The sequence below is a fragment of the Salmo trutta genome, chromosome 1 (genome assembly GCF_901001165.1).
Source record: "Salmo trutta chromosome 1, fSalTru1.1, whole genome shotgun sequence".
In the NCBI taxonomy this organism is placed as follows: domain Eukaryota; kingdom Metazoa; phylum Chordata; class Actinopteri; order Salmoniformes; family Salmonidae; genus Salmo; species Salmo trutta.
The window spans coordinates 29,040,491-29,067,396 of record NC_042957.1 but is presented as its reverse complement, the minus strand read 5'-3'; the positions used below and the strand labels follow the sequence as shown (position 1 = coordinate 29,067,396).

Genomic DNA, 26,906 nt, shown 5'->3' with positions numbered 1-26,906 from the left:
ATGAGTTGTGGTGTTCTGTGGAATGCAAAGTAATCTAGTGGCGTCTCTTCTGGATAGTTCCGGTGTTTCTACTAGGACTGGGAATTACCAGGGAACTCACGGTACGATTATGTATGGTGATTCTCACAATCCTATATGTATTGCCATTCGATATCGTGATTTTTTTTTTTTATTGTCATTTGATGTTCCAAACATATTGCTCACCATATGTCTGCTGCAGAGAGACGAGAGACGGAACACGTTTTGATCAGTCATGGAAATAAAAGTGCTGAAAACTAGCTGGCTCCCTAATTTAAAAATAATGAAAAATACTGGAGTTTTGGTGCAGGTGTCAAACACAAAAAGAATATCCCAATATGTAACTGTATCAAACATCCCCCCCCCCCCATCACTAGTTTCTACATTGTGTTTCGACTGGAGCCCTGCCACTAACTAGGTATGTGAACAGTCATACTTGTGTTACTCGAGAATATGAGTGAAGTACCTCGCTATGACGTTTTGAAATTGGCTTGTGTTTCTACTTCACAAATGATCTATACCATTATTGTCTATGCAACAGTATTTTCCTTTACATTTTTTCACAGTCAAAAGAGCTGACTGTAAGTAACAGAGCCACAAGAAGGGAAATATCATGTTCAGTCTGACGAGGTGGTGTTTGTCTCTTAAAAATACCATTTCCTGGCGAGTATTCATTCCGACTAGAATCTCCCTACAAACCACCTAACCTAGGCTGCATTCCAAGTCGTGATGATGCACGAGGAAGAGTTTTCTCCTCATGACATAATGGGGGTGAGCCCAGTGATGCGCTGCAAATGTGGATTAAAGGGTAGCATTTCACACACGAGAGGAGGCCTGTCAAGTATTATTGAGTCCAGGAACAACATATTACATCAGGGTTTTTATTGTGGTCGTCCCCTCTAATGTGTTTTAGTTTATGAACATGGTCATCAATCCCCACATCCATTTCCCTCAATTGAGTCGCATTACAAAGTGAGAACAGGCAGGTGTTTAGGCTGTTTTATTAGAGGTACATGGACTATACAACTATTTCAAGGGCGTGTGCTGTACAGTATGAACCTGGTGTTGACGTGAATGATGGTGTTACGCTTCGCTGTGCTCTACCGATTCTGGAAAGTGTTGTGAGCTGCGCGCGTGCACTTTCTCCCCTCCCCACTGACAGCGGATAATGAATGTGTGCAGCTCTCAGAGCAGGGAACTGGGCTGCCTGTGTTCGTTCGATTATTATTCTAGTTTTTTTCCCCTTTCTTCCCTCTGATTGAGGGCGCGTGGGGTGGAGGAGGAAGTGAGTGCCCTGTAAATTAAATGTGAGAGCTGACAGTCCGTCCTTACCCAACATGCTTTACTGCCATAACTGGAGCGTTGGAGTCGTCCACCCACCCGCTGCCGTGTCTCTCACTGAGTGTCTGAGCGCTAGTGAGCGGCGGTGTGGTAACCTCTCAGACTAGCGTCTTGTCTGAAACCGGGCACGCTTGCCCTTTGTGCTCGCTCTGTAAGCTGCTGCATTGACACCTATCTCCTCATCTCGCTAAGGCTATTGGAGGAAGATCTTATCCCGCCCCTGTTGTGTCGTCGTGGCGTAGGTCCCTTTGTATGAGGTATTTTATGCTTTGAGGATAGTGCAAGCTAGCATCCAGGTGGAAAAGATACAGGAGGAAAGGATTGTATGCAATTTTTTCTGTTTTCCCTCCTAGAGCCGATCTGGCTGAGGGAGAGGCTGGCTGACATCCTCTGGGAGTGTGGTAGTCAGCGCGGAAGAGGACCAAGGCCAGAGCTCTCGTGTCCATGTGGTGGAGAGGGCTTTCAGCAGCACACGTGTGTCTGTTCCCCCAACACAATGCCATAATAATGGTTCCTGGGCTGGGAGTTAGAGGGGCCAACAGGGCCTGGCAGACAGGAGCTGCTCCCCTGGCTCCTATGTCTGCCTGACTCCCACATGCTGGTATGGTGGAGCCCAGCCAGGACAACCAAACAGCCAGCCAACCTAGATGCTGCCCCCGCCTCTCCTTTCCTCCACCTACATTTCCTTCTTTCTCTCTTATCCATCTCTCACTCTCCTTTTCTCTATTATGTCGGGTATCCTCCCCTCTTGCTTTCCTTTCCATGTCCTCTCTATCTCTTTCTCATGTGTTCTCTCGCTGTGTGTCCTCTCTCTCTCGCTCCCTCCCTCAACCTCTCCTCTCTCCTCCCATCTGCAGGAACAAAAGGCCCTGAGTGAGGCTGAGGATTGTGCAGGCCAGGCAGGCTCTGCTCTGTGTGTCTGTCTGTCTTCCCAGTTCTACTAATCCAACCTGCTTTATCGCTCCTGACAGGTGGTCCCTGGCGGGACACAGAGCATTCACTCCGCAAGAGCTAAGAGCTCTTTCACTATCTCTTGCTCTCTATATGTCTCTCTCTCTCTCTGTTTCTCTATTTCTTTCTCTCTGTCCCTCTCACTCACTCTCCCTCTCACGCTCTTTCCCTCCCTCCCTCCCTCTCACGCTCTTTCCCTCCCTCCCCCTCTCACTCACTCCCTCTCCCACTCACTCACTCCCTCTCCCTCCCTCCCTCTCTCTCTCTCAGCCACTCGTTTCCATCTGAATAGCATCACAGACACCAGTTACTCCCTACATACAGACAAGCACAAAACACTCACTGAAATACAAGCCATTTTCAATAACCTCTAGTATGGTCAATGGCGCAGTGAAAGCTGTGATGGACGATAAGGTTGGTAGATGTAGCCTACCCTATCTCTTCCTCTCCCTTTCTCATTTTCCTCCTGGTTTATCGTGTGTGGGTGTGTGTGTGTGTGTCTTTGGTCTGTGTGTGTGTGTGTGTCTTTGGTCTGTGTGTGTGTGTGTGTCTTTGGTCTGTGTGTCTTTGGTCTGTGTGTGTGTGTGTGTGTGTGTGTCCTTGGTCTGTGTGTGTGTGTGTGTGTGTCTTTGGTCTGTGTGTCTTTGGTCTGTGTGTGTGTGTGTGTGTGTGTGTCCTTGGTCTGTGTGTGTGTGTGTGTGTGTCTTTGGTCTGTGTGTGTGTGTCTTTGGTCTGTGTGTGTGTCTTTGGTCTGTGTGTGTGTGTCTTTGGTCTGTGCGTGTGTGTGTGTGTGTCTTTGGTGTGTGTGTGTGTGTGTGTCTTTGGTCTGTGTGTGTGTCTTTGGTCTCTTGTGCCCTAGCAAGAGCTGTTCACCGGGATCACGCACAGTGATAAAACCCCTCTCACTCTATTACCTAGTGTCTGCTCATTCATCTCACCCCCCCCCCCTCCCCCTTAGCCAGCCGTGTTACGATGTATCTGGGACATAATAAAGACGTCCGCTAGCTAGGCTCCTAAATATATCAATTATTCCCAGTCTACCTTCCATGCTACATTGCGTGCCTCTCAGAGTCACCCCACCGTTAACGGAGAGAATTAATGAATTAAAGAAAACGCACTGGCGACTGAAACACAATTATCCCGGGGAGTCACGGCTGCACTTTGCCAGGCACAAATTCAAATCAATAGAAGCTAACAAGTCGGGGACAGTAATGAGCTTGGCGTTTTTGTTTTTTCTCCCGTCCTGTTGCCTATTTTGTGACTGGGGTGTAATTGTTGACGAACACAGGGAAAGTAATCCGTGTCTTGTAACGGACCCTGTGTTAGAGTCTGGTATAGGGGAGATCTCCCATTCCCCTTCCTAGCACATGCCTTTTATTTGCTGGAGAGCCAGGGCCCAGGGAATATCCGTCTCTTCTCCTCTCTTCCATGGATCTGCTTCAATCCAGGCTTTTAGAGGATTTCTCCTCACTGCTGTCTTCAATTTACGGACAATGTTCTTGTGTGCTAGCGCATTCCGCAGATGTGAGCCTGTTCCAGCCCTGAAGGATTAGACTACAGAAAACACCAGGGCCTTTTTCTCCTCACTTCTCTAATGTTTGGTTGTACATTATCATCCACCCCCTCAGGGAGAACGCAGTGGGAATCCACACATCTTCTGCTTTTGTTTTTTAAAGGGAGAGGATAGGATGGTATTGTGGCTAGTTTATTTGTTCAGGCGTGTTCTCAGTCTCCGACAAAACTGTTCCTCTCCTTTCTTCCCTCTCAGACATGGGGTAGATCCCAGCTCATCCCCACCTTATGTAAATGACTTTGTGACGGAAACACTGGGATGCTTGGAGCAGTTTATCACTCTCTGGTCTGCCACAGCCCTCCCCTCCTCTTTCACCTCCTCCCAGCTCAGTGGGCTCAGCTCTTAGGCACAATAAGGCAGACATATTAGAGGAAGCTGCTGAGGTTCTGTAGTCCTCAGTATGCTGAAAGAGGCAACAGAGAGGATAGAGGGAGCCTGGCAGTCGTCAGCAGCTCAGCCCTCCCCTTCTGTCTGTCCGGTCCAGATTGCGCTCAATATTAAGCCCTCCTGCTCCTGTGTGAATGGACGTCCTTGTCTGCCTCTATTTGTCTTTGGTCCAGCCGCAGTGGAGGCCCATCTCCATCTTCGGCATCTCTTTCAACACCACATCTCTCTCGGTCGGTCTTGGAGTGTCAGTGTTGGAGTGTCAGTGGAGGATGTGTATGGGTAGTGTCCAGTGAGAGTGCATAGAGCCAGTGCCAAAAAAAGTCATAAAAAGTGGGTCAATGCAGATAGCCCGCAATCCATTTGATGAACTGTTCAGCAGTCTTATGGCTTGGTGGTAGAAGCTGTTCAGGAGCCTCTTGGTCTCAGACTTAGTGCTCCGGTACAGCTTGCCGTGCGGTAGCAGAGAGAACAGAACTTGAAGCACTTGACCAGCTCCACTACAGCCCCGTCAATGTGAATGGGGGGCGTGCTCAGCCCTCCGTTTCCTGTAGTCCACGACCAGCTACATTGTCTTGATGACGTTGAGGGAGAGGTTGTTGTCCTGGCACCACACTGCCAGGTCTCTGACCTCCCTATAGGCTCATCTTCATTTGTGATCAGGCCTACCACCACTGTGTTGTTGGCAAAGTTCATGATGGGGCTGGAGTCGTGGGTGAACAAGGGAGTACAGGAGGGGTCTCTCGGTGCCTGGACGGGGGCTCTCGGTGCCTGGGCGGGGGCTCTCGGTGCCTGGGCGGGGGGACTCGGTACCCGGGTGGGGACTCTCAGTACATGGGTGTGTGTTGTGTGCGCTGTGGTTGCAGTAGAATTTCTACACAGAGGGACAGAGCATTAATTTCCACCATACATTTTTACGTCCCATATAATGTGGTGCCGAAATTCACTTAGCCTATTGTTTTCTGGCACATTCATTTTTTTTCTTTTGCGTGCCGGGTCCAACAGTTAAAAACGAGTCGGTCCAGTGGAATTTTGTCAGTGTCCAGTAACTTTTTTTGATAATCAGCTCTGTCGTAATCTACCATTTGAAAACCATTGAATACTACACGCGTAAATGTCCTGCTATTTGTATTTGAGCAATATGATTGGCCGTTCATTCAAGCACCACCGCGCTCCCGCGAGTCACGACTTCTCAAGCAGTACATGAGTTGACGCCATCACACAGCACTTGTGAGCTGTCTGGAACAAAAAGACGTGCCCTTCTCACAGAGCTCATTTATTTCTTCTTTATTCTAAAGAATAGAGTAATGACTTGCATTGCTAAATTATATTACGCAGCTTTTTAATACATACACTACATTGCCAAAAGTATGTGGACGCCTGCTCATTCAACATCTCATCCCAAAATTATAGGCATTAATATGGAGTAGGCCCCCCCCCCCTTTTGCTGCTATAACAGCCCCCACTCCACTGGATGTTGGAACATTGCTGTGGGGACTTGCTTCCATTCAGCCACAAGAGCATTAGTGAGGTCGGGCAATGATGTTGGGCGATTAGGCCTGGCTCGCAGTCGGCGTTCCAATTCATCCCAAAGGTGTTCGATGGGGTTCAGTTCAGGGTCTCGACAAACCATTTCTTTATGGACCTTGCTTTGTGCACAGAGGCATTGTCATGCTGAAACAGGAAAGGGCCTTCCCCAAACTGTTGCCACAAAGTTGGAAGCACAGAATCGTCAAATGTCATTTATATGCTGTAGCGTTAAGATGTCCCTTCACTGGAAGTAAGGGGCCTAGCCCAAACCATGAAAAATGGCCCCAGACCATTATTCCTCCTCCACCAAACTTTACAGTTGACACTATGCATTGGGGCAGGTAGCATTCTCCTGGCATCCGCCAAACCCGGATTCGTCCGTCGGACTGCCAGATGGTGAATCGTGATTCATCACTCTAGAGAACGTGTTTCCAGTCCTCCAGAGTCCAATGGCGGCGAGCTTTATACCACTCCGGCCGACACTTGGTAGTGTGCATGGTGAGCTAGGCATGTGTGCGGCTGCTCGGCCATGGAAACCCATTTCATGAAGCTCCCGACGAACAGTTAGTGTGCTGACGTTGCTTCCAGAGGCAGTTTGGAACTCGGTAGTGAGTGTTGCAACTGAGAACAGACGATTTTTACATGCTTCAGCACTCGGCAGTCCCGTTCTGTGAGCTTGTGTAGCCTACCACTTCGCGGCTGAGCCGTTGTTGCTCTTCGACGTTTCCACTTCACAACAACAGCACTTACAGTTGACCGGGGCAGCTCTAGCAGGGCAGAAATTTGCTGAACTGACTTGTTGGAAAAGTGGCATCCTATGACAGTGCCATGTTGAATGTCACAGAGCTCCTCAGTATGGGCCATTCTACTACCAATGTTTGTCTATGGAGATTGCATGGCTTTGTGCTCGTTTTAATATACCTGTCAGCAACGGGTGTGGCTGAAATAGCCGAGTCCACTCATTTGAAGGGGTGTCCTCATACTTTGTGTATCATAATAACCAAATATAGCCTATTAATAGTTGACTATAGAAAGAAAGTATGCCAACCTATACTGCCCTACCAAGCAAAAAGGCAGTAACTGCTCATAGTGTGGAACTGAGAAAAATGGCTTTTATTTTCCTTGGTTTCACAGTAACTTGATGCAGTTACTGTTAACATGACCCCCATTTTCTCCAAAACACAATACAATAGAGCCAGGATACTTGTCCACATGATTAATAAGCATGTATTTTCTTTCAACCAAATGAGCAGTTACTGCCTTTTTTCTTGGTAGGGCAGTATAGGCCCTGCATGACCACAATGCATTTAAGAACTACACCATGTCCGGACCAGGAAAAATTCTGTTTGGGACAGTAGATTCTTGGCCTTCTGGTCTGACCGGGCCAGTGAGGAAAGAAAGTTAACGTTGGACCCTGGCGTGTTTCATATGCAGCCACGGAGTGGCGGCACATAGGCTTTTTACTGTGCTTTGATTGATGAACAGCAAGCTGGACTAGTTTATAAAAGGTGTCAAACTGACTGTTGACAATCTGACTGAATAAAGTCTATCTCATATATCCTTGCCATTCATAAATTATACGTGAATGGTATCGCATCCGGACAAGTAAACTAAAGTTCTCGTTTGTATTTTCAATATGAAGTCCGTCAGGACTTGTCAGACAGTGGTGTTAAAGTGAGTGACTCGTCAGTAGCTTACTGAATTGCATCGGTAAGAGAGCTGTTCATTTGGCTCCCTAATTTGCATACTGGTAGGCTTGTTGGCGATCATCTGCAGATAAATGATGAAAACATTCGATGAAGATGGTGAATCTTCCTCACTGCATGAACAACAGACAGGCTAGTAGAGAGAGAGCCTCACTCTGGTCCAATAAAGCTAATGATACATCTGTTATTTTCAAATATATTGATCTAGGTCTAGTGATTTGATCAAAGTGTTGTCAATGGAGTAGTCGACCGCTGCTCTCTGTGTAGCAAAGCCCATGATTAACACCTGCTACATTCTTCAATCATACCTGGATTGCAGATAGCTGAGAAGATGCCTCTTAAACGGAAGCTTGAAGCCTGTTGAAGTCAGCAGACTCGTACAGGATTCTTTAAAGGTCCAGTGCAGTCCAAATTAAGTTGTTTTTCATATCTTATTGTACAACAGCTGATGAAACTAACACTGTAAAAAGGTGATCTGTGTTTTTTTCCTGATAGTTGCTGGTTGAAAATACAAACTAGCTTTAGAATATACCAGAGGCCACCAAAACATCGATTTTTCGGAGTTCCCTGGCTGGCTACTTTTTCTATTTGGCTGTCTACTCCATGTGCTAGTGGAAAACACTACGTCTCTGTGTGTGGAATAAAGGTGATCTAGAGTTTTTATTTTATTTATTTTTTTAACTCTAGTTGCACGGGTGACATGCTGGTAGAAATGAGGTAAGACGGATTTTCCTGCATTAAAATCACTGGCCACAAGGGGCACTTCCTGAGTGAGTTTTTGTATTTTTTCTTGTTTACTTATGGCCCTATACAGCTACAAAAAATATAGATGAAAACTCTCTTGGTAAATAATATGGTCAAAGTATTCTAACTCTGGTGAGCAGAACGTTGACACTTCCTTGATATTAGATATGGCCAGGCTATGGTCACTCAGTCTGTACATTTGTTAATTTCTTTCTTTGAAATATTAGATTTTGAGAAGGTGTTGTGTTAATTTCTATTTAGAGCTTGGTTACATTGAAGCTTATGCTTTTAAATTAAATACAATTTTGCCAGTAATTAGTGTATGAATTAGGTTTAGCTATTTATATTTGTTTGAATGTAGATATTGATGGTCCAATTGTTGAATTTAGCAGGTGCTTTTGGGCCAATTGCTCTAAAGAGGCGCACTCTGTGTTTCAGGGTTGTTTCTCCTAGGGTGAAATGATATCTTCTTTCCTAAGATCTGTTTTTTTTCTGAAGATCATGACTTTGTTTTTATCCATAATTATGGATAGTGCCCAGTCCTTACAATACTGTTCTATCAAGGACAGACTTTGTTGTAGCCTCTGTTCTGTTGGTGGCGAGATTACTAAGTCATCGGCATATAAAATCAACTTTATTTATTTGTATTGAATAAGGTCTGGCTCCTATTACAAGCTTGTCTCACTCGCCTGTTCTAAGGAATTGTCTTATTTTTTTTGTTCCCCAACACTAGGTTAACACAGCTTGAGAATAGACTCTCTCAGCGTAGGCCTGCTCTGTTCGTATGCTGTCTGGCCCACAGGCTTTACCGCTCTTGAGGGACTTTATTGTATCATTTAATTCAGACACTGCAATAGGATTGTCCAGTTGGTTTTGTTTGTATTCTAATTATTTGAATTGTTCTATTATTGATGTTTGGGTTTAGTTCACTGAACAATATATATATATATTATATTGTTTTCAAAGTGTTCTTTACAGGTTATACCAACTTTGGTTGGGAGGTTTTTATTTTTAAGTGGTATCTAGTTTCCATAATTCCCTAAATTAATTTGTATTGATTGCTTCCTCTATCTTGAGTTCCGTGTAAATGTTGTATTTTTCGTCTTTTTTGTATATATTTCAATATATTTTCAATCTCTTTTTCCATTTTTTTAAATTAAATATACCTTCCAGCAACCTCACCCAATGTGATACGGATCTGCTATTTTTAGACCTTATAGCCAGAACCTCCATCAGTAGCTAGCCATCAGAAGCTAACCAGTTAATTAGCTACTAGCTATTTAGTCATTGTTAGCCACTGCTAGCGGCCTTTACCTTTAGCACAGACACCAGCCGCTTTTAGCCTGGATAATACTTGCCAGCCTGCCAGTCTGCTCAGCGCATTATCAACCCTGAGCATATCGGACTGTTTTTCTCCACGACAACACCGGATTTCTGCCGTAAGCCCTGGACCATTACTCCAGATCATCACAGCTGCCACCGAGTGGCCCAGCCCCGAAGCTAGCCTTGAGCCAGGCCCATCTCCCGGCCTGCTCAGTGGACCCTATGATCACTTGGCTACACAGCTGATGCCTCCCGGACTCTTCACTAACACGACTAGAATCCACTACACCACCGGATTCTTGCCGTAAGCTCAGGACTTTTGCATCGGATCATCGCTGCTACCGAGTAGCTATAGTGGCTAACGCCCTTGTACCGAAGCTAGCACCAGTTAGCCGCAAGCCAGGCGGATCTCCCAGCTAGCAAACGAAGTCCAGCTACAATACCTCTTTTGCCAACTGGCCTGAACCCTTTGTCAACACGGAGCCCCGCCATTCCATCACGACTGGTCTGCCGACGTAATTCCATCCTCTGTGCCCTCGGCCTTTGCCAGACGTCGGAGCAGACGCTTCTACTAGCCCCGGCCTGCTACTTTTCTTTTTTTTTTTTGGAACGGCGTGTCTCCTGCTTGCTAGCGTAGTAACGACTGCCTAGCGGCTTCCCTGTGTTTCATCTACTGCTGTTCACTGGACCCTATGATCACTTGGCTACATAGATGATGCCTGCTGGACTGTTCATTAATCACGGTACTCCATTTTGTTTATCTGTCGGCCCCAGCCTCGAACTCAGGCCCTGTGTGTAGTTAACTGACCCTCTCTGCCCATTCATCACCATTTTACCTGTTTTTGCTGTCTTAGCTGATTAGCTGTTGTTGTCTTACCCGTTGTTGTCTTAGCTAGCTCTCCCAATCAATACCTGTGATTGATTTATGCCTTGCTTGATGTCTCTCTCTAATGTCAATATGCCTTGTATACTGTTGTTTAGGATAGTTATTGTTGTTTTAGTTCACTGCAGAGCCCCTAGCCCAACTCAACATGCCTCAGATACCTCTTTTGTCCCTCCTCCCACACATGCGGTGACCTCACCCAGCATAACTAGTGCATCCAGAGATGCAACCTCTTATCGTCACTCAATGCCTAGGTTTACCTCCACTGTACCCACACCCTACCATACCCTTGTCTGTACATTATGGCCTGAATCTATTCTACCACGCCCAGAAATCTGCTCCTTTTATTCTCTGTCCCTAACACACTAGATGACCATTTTTGATAGCATTTAGCCGTACCCTCATCCTACTCCTCCTCTGTTCCTCGGGTGATGTGGAGGTTAACCCAGGCCTTGCGTGTCCCCAGGCGCTCTCATTTGCTGACTTCTGTAACCGTAAAAACCTTGGTTTCATGCATGTTAACATCAGAAGCCTCCTCCCTAAGTTTGTTTTACTCACTGCTTTAGCACACTCCGCCAACCCTGATGTCCTTGCCGTGTCTGAATCCTGGCTTAGGAAGGCCATCAAAAATTCTGAGATTTCCATCCTCAACTACAACATTTTCCTTCAAGATTGAAGTGCCAAAGGGGGTGGAGTTGCAATCTACTGCAGAGAGAGCCTGCAAAGTTCTGTCATACTTTCCAGGTCTATGCCCAAACAGTTCGAGCTTCTAATTTTAAAAATGAATCTCTCCAGATATGTCTCTCACTGTTGCCACCTGTTATAGACCCCCCTCAGCTCCCAGCTGTGCCCTGGACACCATATGTGAATTGATTGCCCCCCATCTATCTTCAGAGTTTGTTCTGTTAGGTGACCTAAACTGGGATATGCTTAACACCCCGGCAGTCCTACAATCTAAGCTAGATGCCCTCAATCTCACACAAATTATCAAGGAACCCACCAGGTACAACCCTAAATCCGTAAACATGGGCACCCTCATAGATATCATCCTGACCAACTTGCCCTCCAATACACCTCTGCTGTCTCAGCGATCACTGCCTCATTGCCTGCATCCGCTATGGGTCCGCGGTCAAACGACCACCCCTCATCACTGTCAAACGCTCCCTAAAACACTTCTGCGTGCAGGCCTTTCTAATCGACCTGGTCCGGGTATCCTGGAAGGATATTGACCTCATCCCGTCAGTCGAGGATGCCTGGTTGTTCTTTAAAAGTAATTTCCTCACCATCTTAAATAAAAATGCCCCTTTCAAAACATCTAGAACTTATAACAGAAAGAGCCCTTGGTTCACTCCAGACCTGACTGCCCTCGACCAGCAAAATAACATCCTGTGGCGGACTACACTAGCATCCAATAGTCCCCGCGATATGCAACTTTTCAGGGAAGTCAGGAACCAATACACGCAGTCAGTTAGGAAAGCAAAGGCTAGCTTTTTCAAACAGAAATTTGCATCCTGTAGCGCTAACTCCAAAATGTTTTCGGGCACTGTAAAGTCCATGGAGAATAAGAGCACCTCCTCCCAGCTGCCCACTGCACTGACGCTAGAAAACACTGTCACCACTGATAAATCCATGATAATCGAGAATTTCAATAAGCATTTCTCTACGGCTGGCCATGCTTTCCTCCTGAATACCCCAACCCCGGCCAACAGCTCCGCACCCCCCGCTGCTACTTGCCCAAGCCTCCCTAGCTTCTCCTTCACCCAAATCCAAATAGCAGATGTTCTGAAAGAGCTGCAAAACCTGGACCAGTACAAATCAGCTGGGCTAGACAATCTGGACCCTCTCTTTCTAAAATGATCCACCGCCATTCTTGCAACTCTTATTACCAGTCTGTTCAACCTCTCTTTCTGTATCGTTCAAGATCCCTAAAGATTGGAAAGCTGCCGTGGTCGTCCCCCTCTTCAAAGGGGGTGACACTCTAGACCCAAACTGTTATAGACCTATATCCATCCTGCCCTGCCTTTCTAAAGTCTTCGAAAGCCAAGTTAACAAACAGATCACTGACCATTTCGAATCCCACCGTACCTTCTCCGCTGTGCAATCCGGTTTCCGAGCTGGTCACGGGTGCACCTCAGGCACGCTCAAGGTACTAAACGATATAACCACCATTGATAAAAGACAGTACTGTGCAGCCGTCTTCATCGACCTGGCCAAGGCTTTCGACTCTGTCAATCACCGTATTCTTATCGGCAGACTCAACAGCCTTGGTTTCTCAAATGACTGCCTTGCCTGGTTCACCAACTACTTCTCAGATAGAGTTCAGTGTGTCAAATCGGACCTCTGGCAGTCACTATGGGGGTACCACAGGGTTTAATTCTCGGGCCAAATATTTTCTCTGTATATATATCAACGTTGTCGCTCTTGCTGCAGGTGATTCCCTGATCCACCTCTACGCAGACGACACCATTCTGTGTACATCTGGCCCTTCTATGGACACTGTGTTAACAAACCTCCAAACGAGCTTCAATGCCATACAACACTCCTTCCGTGGCCTCCAACTGCTCTTAAATGCTAGTAAAACTAAATGCATGCTTTACAACCGATCGCTGCCCGCACTCTCCCGCCCGACTAGCATCACTACTCTGAACGGTTCTGACTTTGAATATGTGGACAACTACAAATACCTAGGTGTCTGGCTAGACTGTAAACTCTCCTTCCAGACTCATATCAAACATCTCCAATCCAAAATCAAATCTAGAGTCGGCTTCCTATTTTGCAACAAAGCCTCCTTCACTCACGCTGCCAAACATACCCTCGTAAAACTGATTATCCTACCGATCCTCGACTTCGGCGAAGTCATTTACAAAATAGCCTCCAATACTCTACTCAGCAAATTGGATGCAGTCTATCACAGTGTCATCCGTTTTGTTACCAAATCACCTTATACCACCCACCACTGCAACCTGTATGCTCTCGTCGGCTGGCCCTCGCTAGATATTCGTCGCCAGACCCACTGGCTCCAAGTCTTTGCTAGGTAAAGCTCCGCCTTATCTCAGCTCACTGGTCACCATAACAACAAGCATCTGTAGCACACGCTCCAGCAGGTATATCTCACTGGTCATCCCCAAAGCCAACACCTCCTTTGGCTGCCTTTCCTTCCAGTTCTCTGCTGCCAGTGACTGGAACGAATTGCAATAATTGCTGAAGTTGGAGACATATCTCCCTCACTAACTTTAAGCATCAGCTATCTGAGCAGCTTGCTGATCGCTGCAGCTGTACACAGCCCATCTGTAAATAGCCCATCCAATATACCTACCTCATCACCATATTGTTTTTTATTTACTTTTTTGCTCTTTTGCACACCAGTATTTCTACTTGCACATCATCATCTGCACATCTATCACTCCAGTGTTAATTTGCTAAATTGTAATTACTTCGCTACTATGGCCTATTTATTGCCTTACCACCTCACGCCATTTGCACACACTGTATATAGAGTTTTTTCCTATTGTGTTATTGACTCTACGTTTGTTTATTCCATGTGTAACTCTGTTGTTTGTATCGCACTGCTTTGCTTTATCTTGGCCAGGTTGCAGTTGTAAATGGGAACCTGTTCTCAACTGGCCTACCTGGTTAAATAAAGGTGAAATACAATATTTTGCCAAGCTCATTACTCATATAGAAGGATTTATTTCTTTGTAATTAATAACTTCTTATATTGGCTTAGGGCCTGTTGGTATATGAGACGTGTGTTTGGTTTGACAAAACTCTTAGTTGTCTTGCAGTGGAACATTAATTGTCAAACCATCTTTTTTGATGTTCCTTTTTTCCACCTTTTTTAGATTCGATTTTCTAGCCAGTTTTAGAAATATATCAATCAATTCACAGGGATTAAAGTTCTCCGTTAATGCGACGGATTTCTGTCATGTGGGTTCTGGAGAGGTCGTTTTTGAGATCAGTGTAGCGCCGTAGTAAGAATATCTGGGGGTGTGCACTGACCTGACATGAATGATTGTTGATGACACTCCAATGTTCAGATGAAGGGAATTAAATAGTCTTTATATAATTTGTGGGTCTAATCCTGGATGCTGATTTGGTTAAAACCACATTCCAGCCTTTGTCTATTTCACAAGTTACCACCAGCTAAAGCTATGATGTTGAAATGCCTATTTACTCTGTTCCATCTGACTGCACAATTCACAGACTCATCAGCCCAGCCAGACAATTTATAAACTTGATCTCCACTGTAAAAAGCATCTAGACATTATCTCACATTTCTTTTAGACTAGCAATTGGTTTTCAATAGCAGAGATTTGTATAAACCGTGCTGTCTGTCTCTCTGACATTTGCAACATTGTTTCAATATTGAAATGCGATCTCCAGCTGTCCCATAGTAATGAAGGTGTATGGGTCAGGAGTCGGGATGAGACAGACAGGCAGCTTTTCTCAGCCAGTCGAAATCATGAATCAGCATCATTTTTATGGATGTGTACACAGAGATGTCAATGGAAAACAGGTAAAACAAATGCAGCTAGTCTTTCCAGCTTCAGCTTGAAGTTATATTTTTTTGATGTGTTGTTGGCTAGCTACTCTGAACAACAGTGTCCTGAGTAGAGAGCACATTTTCTATGCCAGGTGAAATCGAACATCATTAGCTAACTGTTATGGATGTATTCAAATAAATGTCACTACAAAACGGCTTAAACAAATGCAAATGAAGTCTGGGTTCCTGCTCTTTAGGCCAAAGGCAGATAACCTCAGACCTTGTATATTCTAGGATGAGATAGTAAAAGCTTTGTGTTCCATGGTGTCTAGTGTTGTTTTCGTGTGGTTTAGGCTCGGACCATTACAATAGGTGTGAGGAGAGCATGTTGAGCATCTGATACATACCGCTTAGGTCGCAGGATGGGGCTCTGTCGCTCTGTCTCTCTCTGTTACTCTCTCTCTCGTCTGTCTCTCTCGTCTGTCTCTCTCTTGTCTAGTTCTGGCATTTAGGTCTCTCTCACTCTCTCACTCTGACTCTCATACTGCCTTATGAGTGCTTATAGACCATAATCTGAAAATCTTGTTGGATTGCAATGATCTTAAGCCACACATCTGGTCCCTGGTCAGTTAATAGGCTGAGTCAGAGGTTGAAGTGCCCTTTTGGTCTTTACGGTAGATGGTCTTTACGGTAGATGGTCTTTACGGTAGATGGGGAAATTGGTTGCTTCTCAGCTAAGGAGGCCAAGGCTATCAGCTCTAGTCTCAGATAGCTCTGACATATAGGCAGTGGAATGAACTGTCAATGGAACCCGCTTGTGGCAAAGAAGCCAGTTTTCCTGCACCTGGTCTGACCTTTAAGACTCCTGGTGTTTGAGTAGACAGACAGACGGACACAAGATCTAGGTCTCTTCATTTGGGTTTACTGCTGCCCCTCAGAATCTCTCTCTACTTTTCTCACATACTTTCTCTCTCTCTTTCCCTATGGCATTTTATCCCTCTTTTACCTCCCACAAAATCCACTTATCTCACTAGCCCTCTCCCTCTTTCCCTCTCTCCCTCACTGCTGTGGATTGTTAGCTGTAATAAGTGCTGGGGCCCACAGTGCTGACTTAAGATAAATCCCTACAAATGACTGTGGTAATTGCCTTGAAGTGCCCTTTCACAATGTCTCCCCCTGCACCCAGGACGTGATCTATTGTGGCTTGCTCCATTAATGTCAGCATAGCAGAGAGGCACAAACTACAAACGACACCTAGTAATTGTAAAGCACAGGTATGCCATTCCTCTAAAAAAAATACTTATTGGGGCGTAATGGGGGAATGGGGTTCTCTCTCTCACTGCTTAATAGTTCATTAAGGAATGGAGAAAGGTCTGAGTCGTCATTTTAGATGTGAGGTGAGAGATCTTCAGGCTCTCTTTGCTAATATAAAAACCTGCGCCTCAGCAGCACATTAAAGGAAGGGGCACAACCCCTGATCTCAAAGACTTCAGTGTTGTTACTTTTCAATCATCAGGTGAATCAGTCATGCCAGGGACGCCAGGTGAGTTCTCTCACTGGCACTGCCCAATCGATGGCCTAATCAATCTTTTAAGGGCTTAGGCACAGCAAAAAGCACTAGATAACTCCTTTCTGAAGTCACAGTTTAGCTTTGAACTTTCAGCAAGCAATGATTTTCTCAATTAGTCGGAAAGTCCCGGTTCCGTCCAGAGGCCTGTTTGAATGGTTTTGTTCTCCTCGGTCTTTAGGGAGGACAGCGCTGCTATGAGTCCCTCGCTCAGGTGGAAGTAAACTGGGAGAGTGCACTCTGGTAAACGGTGTGCTGGGTTTCATTCCCTAATGCAATTTGACCTCCCCTGTCCTGCCTGGTGTTTTGTGCAGCTCACCACAACTAGATCGGACAAAAGCTGCTCTTTCCCAGCAATTAATATCTCAGGCCCCTTTCAGGCTTTAGCCTGCTGAGTGCAGGATGGCATCTTAAGAGGGTCAGACCACTCTGTTTGATGAGCTGATGAGAGATCCAGTCTGGATACAATGCTCTTGTCTAGTCATTGTCACCCTCAGCAGAAACCTGTGCAGACATCTGCAGGACTGTGCTCATGCCAATGGAGATTGGAGATCTCATGGGGTTTTAAAAATCTGTCATATCACCCCAGCCCCCCCCGAGTATCTATCTGTATTTGATATTGTATTATGTGATATTAATCCACAACGGCTACAGTAGAAGCAGGTATAGTCAGTTCTCAGATCTAACCTATGGTTCAGTAGCCACGGTGAAGTGAATTTCCATGGTGCCGTGTTCAGTCCTGTTGTTGACCTGTGATGTGTGCTCCCTGGAGAGTCATGGCAAGGGATTGGAGATCCAACTACTTGGCCCATCCCAGAGCCCCCCAGTCCATCCCTGGCACTTTATCCAGGTATGGGGGGGGGGGGGGGGGGCTCTGGGCCGATCTATCGGAGTCACCAGATCCCTGTCACAGACACGTGGAGTAATTTGGGCTGTGTCCCGCGAGGCGGCCCAGTCACCCCTGGTCAGGCACGGTAATTCATCTTATTTAGTGGCATGTCCAGCCTTCCTCCCCACAGCCCCAAAGCACAGGACCTGTTAGCCTGGCTCCCAGTGACAGGCACATAGCCCCGTTGTACACACACACACTCTTACACTCGCCCATTATCTCCCTCTCTCTGTGTGCTCGGTGGCTATGTCCTTATTCCCTAGCTCTAAATGTCTTGGTAGAGGACAAATATAATGGCTCCTATTGCAGAAAGAGGTTGTGTGCAAGTTGAAAGTAGTGAAACCAGACATCTCCCTGTTTTCAGAACTACAACCACTTCTTCCTTCTTTGTCTCCTCTGACCTGAATCGTCCAAATGAGTCTTGCGTTATCCACGTTCAGTGTCAGGAAACCCGCAAAAACCGCCGTTGCTGTTTATAATCTGTATAACACATGTCTGAGTTCTACTTCATAGCAGAGCCTCTCACATCAGTGATAAATCATTATCCAAACTCACTGGAGTGTGGTTGGAATATGATTATCATCATCAATATTTGCTAATGTTATCTGCCGTCCATCTCGCCTGGCCAGGTTGTTTGGTGGTGCAGATCATTTGATTGCTTTGTAAACCTTGTTGACAGTTTGCTTGATGACTCTAGGTGGTGCTGTAGTTAATTTATTCTCCAGCGACCTGGCATTATTAAAGGCATTAATCACACCAATTGGATGAGACGTAGCTACGCAGGATATCTCCATTTCTGACCTGTGTACAGTATATATGCCAAACCTGGTGGAATGGAATGATTTGTGGGTGTCCCCTACATTGCGGGGGCTCCAAATTACTTTCAGAATCTCCTCAGAAACGAGCTATAAATGTCCAATGTAATAACACGGATCCTGGAGGCGACAGACCAACTCAGTGGTGAATGAGCGAGGTAGACAGCCCACGTCTCATCGCAGAGGGGGCAGCAGTGGGCAGAAGGAACAGCGCTGTGGATTTAGTCGAATAGGTTAACAGGTGACCTTGTCCAGAGACTCCAAGGACACGGCGGGAGACATAGTAATTATTTGGTGGCTGACGCACACAGACCTAGCCGTGTTGTTTGAGTATGGCACAAGTCTCAGCGGGCATCCGGTGAATGACGCCGATGGGTGAAAGGCATCAGTAACACAATGAGCTGAAAGCAACCTCGCCACGTGATGTCATGTAGCACCGCCCCGTATTGACACGGCTACCAAATGCCTGTTTCGAAAGTTCGCCAGCACCTGTCTTTAAGCCCTTACTCTATATACATCCATCAACCTCCGCTTTTTGAAAATAACCGATTCAATTACTTTCAAGACACCGGCTCTATTGCTCTACGACACCAATATTTGACAAGTTGCGTTTTTACCCTTTTCATTCGTGTCCCCTCAGAGCAGGCAGCTCATGGTGAGACATTCTCCACTATGGAGTGGCTGGTACCCAGTGGAGCATTCTCTAAAGCTGCTACCCTTTCTCCTTCATTATCTGAAATAAGACATTTTACTACTTCATAGAGGAGAGTATCTTTTCACATCAATTGGATTAGCAGGAAGCCGTGTGGCACAGGTCCCTGGATTGGCAGTGCTTCCACAAACAACACATTTCACCGCACCTATCCTTTGCATGTGACAATTATTGTTATTTATTTTTTGTCATTTATTTAACCAGAAGTCAATCGAGAACCAATTGTCATTTACAATAATCACCTGTCCTAGAGGTATAACATTGCAACAGTGACAGGACAACACACAAAGCTCTAACTCCAAAAAGTTTTGGGACCATTGTAAAGTCCATGGAGAACAAGAGCACCTCCTCCCAGCTGCCCACTGCTGCCCACGAGGCTAGGCGACACGGTCACCACCGATAAATCCATGATAATCGAAAATTTCAATAAGCATTTCTCTACGGCTGGCCATGCTTTCCTCCTGGCTACCCCAACCCCGGCCAACAGCTCCGCACCCCTCGCAGCTGAGCCTCCCCAGCTTCTCCTTCACACAAATCCAGATCGCAGATGTTCTGAAAGAGCTGCAAAACCTGGACCAGTACAAATCAGCTGGGCTAGACAATCTGGACCCTCTCGTTCTAAAATGATCCGCCGCCATTGTTGCAACCCCTATTACCAGTCTGTTCAACCTCTTTCATTTCGTCCGAGATCCCTAAAGATTGGAAAGCTGCCGTGGTCATCCCCCTCTTCAAAGGGGGTGACACTCTAGACCCAAACTGTTACAGACCTATATCCATCCTGCCCTGCCTTTCTAAAGTCTTTGAAAGCAAAGTTAATAAACGGATCACTGACCATTTCGAATCCCACCGTACCTTCTCCGCTGTGCAATCCAGTTTCCGAGTTGGTCACGGGTGCACCTCAGCCACGCTCAAGGTAATAAACGATATCATAACCACCATCGATAAAAGACAGTACTGTGCAGCCGTCTTCATCGACCTGGCCAAGGCTTTCGACTCTGTCAATCACTGTATTCTTATCGGCAGACTCAATTCAATAGCCTTGGTTTCTCAAATGACTGCCTCACCTGGTTCACCAACTACTTCGCAGGTAGAGTTCAGTGTGTCAAATCGGAGGGCCTGTTGTCCGGACCTCTGGCAGTCTCTATGGGGGTACCACAGGGTTTAATTCTCGGGCCGACTCTTTTCTCTGTATATATATCAACAATGTCGCTCTTGCTGCGGGTGATTCCCTGATCCACCTCTACGCAGACGACACCATTCTGTATACATCTGACCCTTCTTTGGACACTGTGTTAACTAACCTCCAAACAAGCTTCAATGCCATACAACACTCCTTCCGTGGACTCCAACTGCTCTTAAACGCTAGCAAAACCAAATGCATGCTTTTCAACTGTTCGCTGCCCGCCCGCCCGACTAGCATCACTACTCTGGACGGTTCTGACCTAGAATACGTGGACAACTACAAATACCTAGGTGTCTGGCTAGACTGTAAACTCTCCTTCCAGACTCATATCAAACATCTCCAATCCTAAATCAAATCTAGAATCGGCTTTCTATTTCGCAGCAAAGCCTTCTTCACTCACGCCGCCAAACTTACCCTAGTAAAACTGATTATCCTACCGATCCTCGACTTCGGCGATGTCATCTACAAAATAGCTTCCAATACTCTACTCAGCAAATTGGATGCAGTCTATCACAGTGCCATCTGTTTTGTTACCAAAGTGCCTTGTACCACCCACCACTGCGACCTGTATGCTCTCGTCGGCTGGCCCTCGCTACATATTCGTCGCCAGACCCACTGGCTCCAGGTCATCTACAAGTCTATGCTAGGTAAAGCTCCGCCTTATCTCAGCTCACTGGTCACGATAACAACACCCACCCGTAGCACACGCTCCAGTAGGTATATCTCACTGGTCATCCCCAAAGCCAACACCTGCTTTGGCCGCCTTTCCTTTCAGTTCTCTGCTGCCAGTGACTGGAACGAATGACAAAAATCGCTGAAGCTGGAGACTTACATTTCCTTCACGAACTTTAAGCATCAGCTATCTGAGCAGCTAACCGATCGCTGCAGCTGTACACAGTCCATCTGTAAATAGCCCACCCAATCTACCTACCTCATCCCCATATTGTTTTTATTTACTTTGCTGCTCTTTTGCACACCAGTATCACTACTTACACACCATCATCTGCTCATCATCATCTGCTAATCTATCACTCCAGTGTTAATCTGCTAAATTGTAATTACTTTTCTACTATGGCCTATTTATTGCCATACCACCTTATGCCATTTGCACACACTGTATATAGACTTTTTTTTCTATTGTGTTGACTGTACGCTTGTTTATTCCATGTAACTCTGTGTTGTTTCTGTCACACTGCTTTGCTTTATCTTGGCCAGGTTGCAGTTGTAATTGAGAACTTGTTCTCAACTAGCTTACCTGGTTAAATAACGGTGAAATAAAAAAATACAAAATAAAAAAATACAAAATACCACAAAACAAATATATAAAACAAACACTATACAGAGGGAAGGTACAAATTCACCAAATATACAACACTAAGAAATATTCAGTGTGTTAGAGCAGAAAAGGTCAAGGCAACACAGAAGACTTAATAATCAGCAGGTACATTGATCAGATAGCAGCTCAGTTAATGTTTCTGAAGGAGTGTGGTGGGATGAATATGTCAAGTTTGAGGGTCTTTTTGCAGCCTGTTCCAGTCGGCGGAAAATTGGAATGAATGACGGCCAAAGGAAGTGCGAACTTTGGGAATGACCAGTGTGATACATCTACCACAGAGCGCAGGTTGCTATTGGTAGTGGAGATGTTGAGGAGTGAGCTGAGGATGAGGGACTAAATAAATTGGTGCCAGTGGGTCTGGAGTCGTGTATGTAACAAGGGCCAGTTGACCAGAGTGTAAAGGTCACAGTGATGAGTGTTGAAGTGGTAACAAAGTGGATGGCAGTGTGGTAAATAATCTCGTTTTTTTTCGGGGCAAGACTGTAAATTACATCGCCATAGTTCCGAATGGTCATTTTTACAAGGGTGTACTTGGCAGAGTGGGTGAAGGATGTTTTGTTGCGATACTGAAGGTGGGTGATGTGGGTATGGAATGAGAGTGAGCACTCCATCCATATACCAAGAAAACATAGTCTTGGTTATTTCTTTATTGATGCTGCTTGCAGACGTCTCCGCGCCTTCTCTTCTTCACAGCCGCACACAACCTGCTCTGACGGCTCTATGTCACATTAGAACTATACTGAACAGAAATGTAAACGCAACATGTAAAGTGTTGGTCCCATTTTTCACAAGCTGAAATAAAAGATCCCAGAAATGTTTTAAACGCATCCCCCAAAAAAGTTCTCTCAAATGTTGTGCACAAATTTGTTTACGTACCTGTTAGTGAGCATTTCTCCTTTGCCAAGATAATCCATCCACCTGACAGGTGTGACATGTCAAGAAGCTGATTAAACGGCATGATCATTATACAGGTGCACCTTGTGCTGGGGACAATGAAAGGCCACTCTAAAATGTGGAGTTTTGTCACATAACAAAATGGCACAATGTCAAGTTTTGAGGGAGCGTGCAATTGGCATGCTGGCTGCAGGAATGTCCACCAGAGCTGTTGCCAGAGAATTGAATGTTAATTTCTCTACTATAAGCCACCTCCAAAGTCATTTTAGAGAATTTGACAGTGCGTCCAACCGGCCTCACAACCGCAGACCACATGTAACTATGCCAGCCCAGGACCTCCACATCCAGCTTCTTCACCTGTGAGATCGTCTGAGGGGGGGAGGGGTGCCGAAGAGTATTTCTGTCCTTAATAATGATTGGCTGGGCCTGGCTCCCAAGTGGGTGGGCCTATGCCATCCCAGGTCCACCCATGGCTGCGCCCCTGCCCAGTCATGTGAAATCTATAGATTAGGGCCTAATTTATGTATTTTAATTGACTGATTTCCTTCTATGAACTGTAACTCAGTAAAATCTTTGAAATTGTTTCATGTTGCTTTTATATTTTTGTTCAGTGTGGTATATGAACATGTGCTGGTGGAGCATTGATAGAATACACAGATATGATCATGTCTACAGCTTTGTTATCTCTGTTTGTTACAGTAGCTCTTGCGACTAAATTTAGCGTTCTTACATGCTGGATTTAGCTGCACCCAGAGCACTTTATCTCAGAGCCGAAGTGTCTGCATGAAATTCTAATTATTGACTGGGGCGTCTTCACTCCACACAGTGAGTGCATTCTCAGAAACTCTGGGGACTTCATAGGGAACGTATTTATTCTACATTAATATTCCTATTTCCTACTGTACAGAATCCTCTCAGGACTTGGACGTTAAGATGTGTATGTGCCTTTCATATCCTACCTGTCATTGTGTATTGGTGTCATTGTATATAATTTCATGTAAAGTGCTGGTGACATTTCCCTGCCCCTGATGTGATCTGAATGGGTTGAAAGATGTACAGTGCATTCGGAAAGTATTCAGACCCCTTGACTTTTTCCACATTTTGTTTACGTTACAGCCTTATTCAAAAATGTATTAAATAGTTTTTTTCCCCTCATCAGTCTACACACAATACCCTATAATGACAAATCAAAAATAGATTCTTTGACATTTTTGCACATTTGTTAAAAATAACTATTACATAAGTATTCAAACCCTTTACTCTGTACTTTGTTGAAGCACCTTTGGCTGCGATTACAGCCTCGAGTCTTCTTGGGTATGATGATACAAGCTTGACACACCTGTATTTGGGGAGTTTCTCCCATTCTTCTCTGCAAATCCACTTAAGCTCTGTCATGTTGGATGGGGAGCGTCGCTGCACCGCTATATTCAAGTCTCTCCAGAGATGTTCGATCGGGTTCAAGTCCTTGCTCTGACTGGGCCACTCAAGGACATTCAGAGACTTGTCCGAAGCCACTCCTGCGGTCTCTTGGCTGTGTGCTTGTGGTTGTTGTCTTGTTGGAAGGTGGACCTTTGCCCTAGTCTGTGGTCCTGAGTGCTCTGGAGCAGGTTTCATCAAGGATCTCTCTACTTTGCTCCGTTTAACTTTCCCTCGATCCTGACTAGTCTCCCAGTCCTTGCCGCTGAAAAACATCCCCACAGCATGATGCTGCCACCACCATGCTTCACCGTAGGGATGGTGCAAGGTACCCTCCAAACGTGACCCTTGGCATTCAGGCCAAAGAGTTCAATCTTGGTTTAATCAGATCAGAGAATCTTTTTTCTCATGGGGTAAGAGGCCTTTAGGTGCCTTTTGGCAAATCCAAGTGGGCTGTCATGTGCCTTTTACTGAGGAGTGGCTTCCGTCTGGCCACTCTACCATAAAGGCCTGATTTGGTGGAGTGCTGCAGAGATGGTTGTCCTTCTGGAAGGTTCTCCCATCTCCACAGAGGAGCTCTGGAGCTCTGTCAGAGTGACCATCGGGTTCTTGGTCACCTTCCTGACCAAGGCCCTTCTCCGATTGCAGAGTTTGGCTGGGAGGCCAGCTCTAGGAAGGGTCTTGGTGGTTCCAAACTTCTTCCATTTAAGAATGATGGAGGCCACTGTGTTCTTGGGGACCTTCAATGCCGCAGAATTTTTTTGGTAGCCTTCCCCAGATCTGTTCCTCGACACAATCCTGTCTCGGAACTCTACGGACATTTCCTTCGACCTCGTGGCTTAGTTTTTGTTCTGACATACACTGTCAACTGTGGGACCTTCTATAGACACGCGTGTGCCTTTTCAAATCATGTCCAATCAATTGAATTTAACACAGGTTGACTCCAAGTTGTCGAAACATCACAGATGATCAGGAAACAGGATGCACCTGAGCTCAATTTTGAGTCTCATAGCAAAGGGTCTGAATACTTATGTGAATAAGGTATTTATGTTTTTGTCATTATGCGGTATTTTGTGTAGATTGAGGGGGGAAATTATTTAATCAATTTTAGAAAAAGGCTGTAACAAAACAAAATGTGGAAAAGGGAGAGATGGTGGGTGGGTGGGAGGGAGGCGGTGTGAGGCAGCACAGCGTTGTGGAGCTAAGTGCAGTGCAGGATGGGAAGGAAGGCCTCAGACCCGCCACACTCCGCTCTTATCTGATTGGCTTTTATCAGCCTGCTGCAGGATGTAGTCCTAAACACTCTTGCTCTGTCTCCCTCTTCCTGTCGCTCTATCTCTCTATCTCTCTCTCGCTCTCTCCCTCGCTCCCGCTCTCTCACAAATCAGGAAACAGCCTCTCCTTTCCTCCTATCTAACAGGAAGAAGGGCAACGCTGCATGAGATAAAATGCCCATGTGACAGGAAGAGCTAACCCTAACCCATTGTCCATGGATCAGTGCCTTGTCACCACCTCTCAGACATCAGACAGGATTGACAGAAAGACGGGGGTAGATTGTTTGGCTGATACATCTCTCTGTTTGTTTGGCAGGTATTCAGGAAGAAGGCCATACAACTGGGAGAGAAGCTGTTGCCTGCATTCAAAACACCCACAGGCATCCCCTGGGCCCTCCTAAACCTGAAGAGGTGAGTCCTGCACTCAAACACCACCGTTCTGTCGGTCTCTGTCTGTTTTCTATACAAAATGTACAGTCAGCCCACGGCTTCAAATATATCACTCACTATTCCCAATACTGGAGCGTCACTCAAATCAGAAGAGGTCAATACCTTGAACCTGGACCTGTATAGACATACACTGTACACCCACTAGGCAGCTTGAAATAGCTCACTCACTCTTCCCTTGCATCACTCGTCCTTGTACTCTATTCACAGGAGTAAAGACCAAAAGCCTTCAATGATTTCGCTCTCTCTCCCTCTGATTCCCTCAGTTACGTTAACTACACAGACTATTGCAAATACTTCTCTCTCTCTCCACAGCTTTGAAGTATTCTCTGCTGTGGGTTGATAGCATCGTGGTTGGCACATAAAAGCAGTTGTTTTGGGAAGTGGGGTCTCTGCTTGCTTTATACTGTCCCCCAAACCACAGAAGTGAGGAATGGTGTCAGTATCGATGCTCATGGCTCTGTTTTGGTAAGCCAGTGTTTTGACAACACTGTCTGGACCTTGACATACTTCAGCCAATTGTATGATGCTCTTGCACACCGAGCCTGCCTCTAGATTGTTATTCTGTCTGCACCTTACTCTGAATGGCCTCTGCCCAGCGTCTAGGCTACAGCGTCTATAGCTGCCATGACTCCCTCCCTGCTCCAGAAAGAAACAGCTTCAGAACAATACAGCCCTGAGTCTGACAAGTCAAGGGTTGGCTCGGGCTAACCAATCCAAAGTGACTGTTTTTTCTTGAGCAGCTCTCCATGGAAGTCTTGTTCCCTTCCTACCCTCCATCCCTCTCCTTGCCCTTATGGTAGCCCCCCTGAACTGAGGGGTGAGTCTAGCCGCCCACATCGCTGAGAACAGGGAGAGGGGGGTGAGAGGACAAAAGGGAGGACAGAGGGTACTCTCGAGGGGCAAACCTGTTGGATGATTATTACTGGGTTTGGAAATTGTTTTTCTTCCGACGCTAACCAACTTGCTGCCCGGTAGGTAAAAGCAGCAGGGGGCCTCAAAGGGTGAAGGAAGAGGGGAATAAATGAGGGAGGAGGAAGAAGAAGGGGGGGGGGCGTGTAACGCCAGTGGCTTGTCTCAGCCATGAGAATAAACAACCTCTCTGTCCAGTCTGCTTCAGTCTCCTGCAGCCAGTGTAGCGTGCTCTGCCCATTCAGTCCAAGGCCTGAGAGAGTCCTTATTTACACACTCACACTCAACTCTTCCCTCTCACTGCACAACTCTTGCCACAACCAAGAACAGAGAGGGAGATTTTTTGTCAGGGTCAAATACACATAGCTTAGCTTTAAAGAAATACCACAAACCTGAACATGTGGGTGGCTTTGCAGCACTATTACTGTACCAAATGAAAGAAATGTCTTTAGCTTGATATGTAATATGTTATCTCTTCTCACATACCTACACACTGTATAATGTTTTTTAATAGCCAGGAGGGAG

General features: G+C 45.9%; 1 protein-coding gene across 1 annotated transcript in view; it reads left to right on the top strand.

Moving 5' to 3' along the window:
- The window catches only part of LOC115193404 (mannosyl-oligosaccharide 1,2-alpha-mannosidase IA), a 168,454-nt gene that overhangs the window by 102,164 nt on the left and 39,384 nt on the right, over nucleotides 1-26,906 (top strand). Inside the window, exon 5 of the mRNA XM_029752116.1 lies at nucleotides 25,339-25,433. Within this exon, the coding sequence (XP_029607976.1) occupies nucleotides 25,339-25,433 (95 nt within the window). The remainder of the gene's footprint in view (nucleotides 1-25,338; nucleotides 25,434-26,906) is intronic.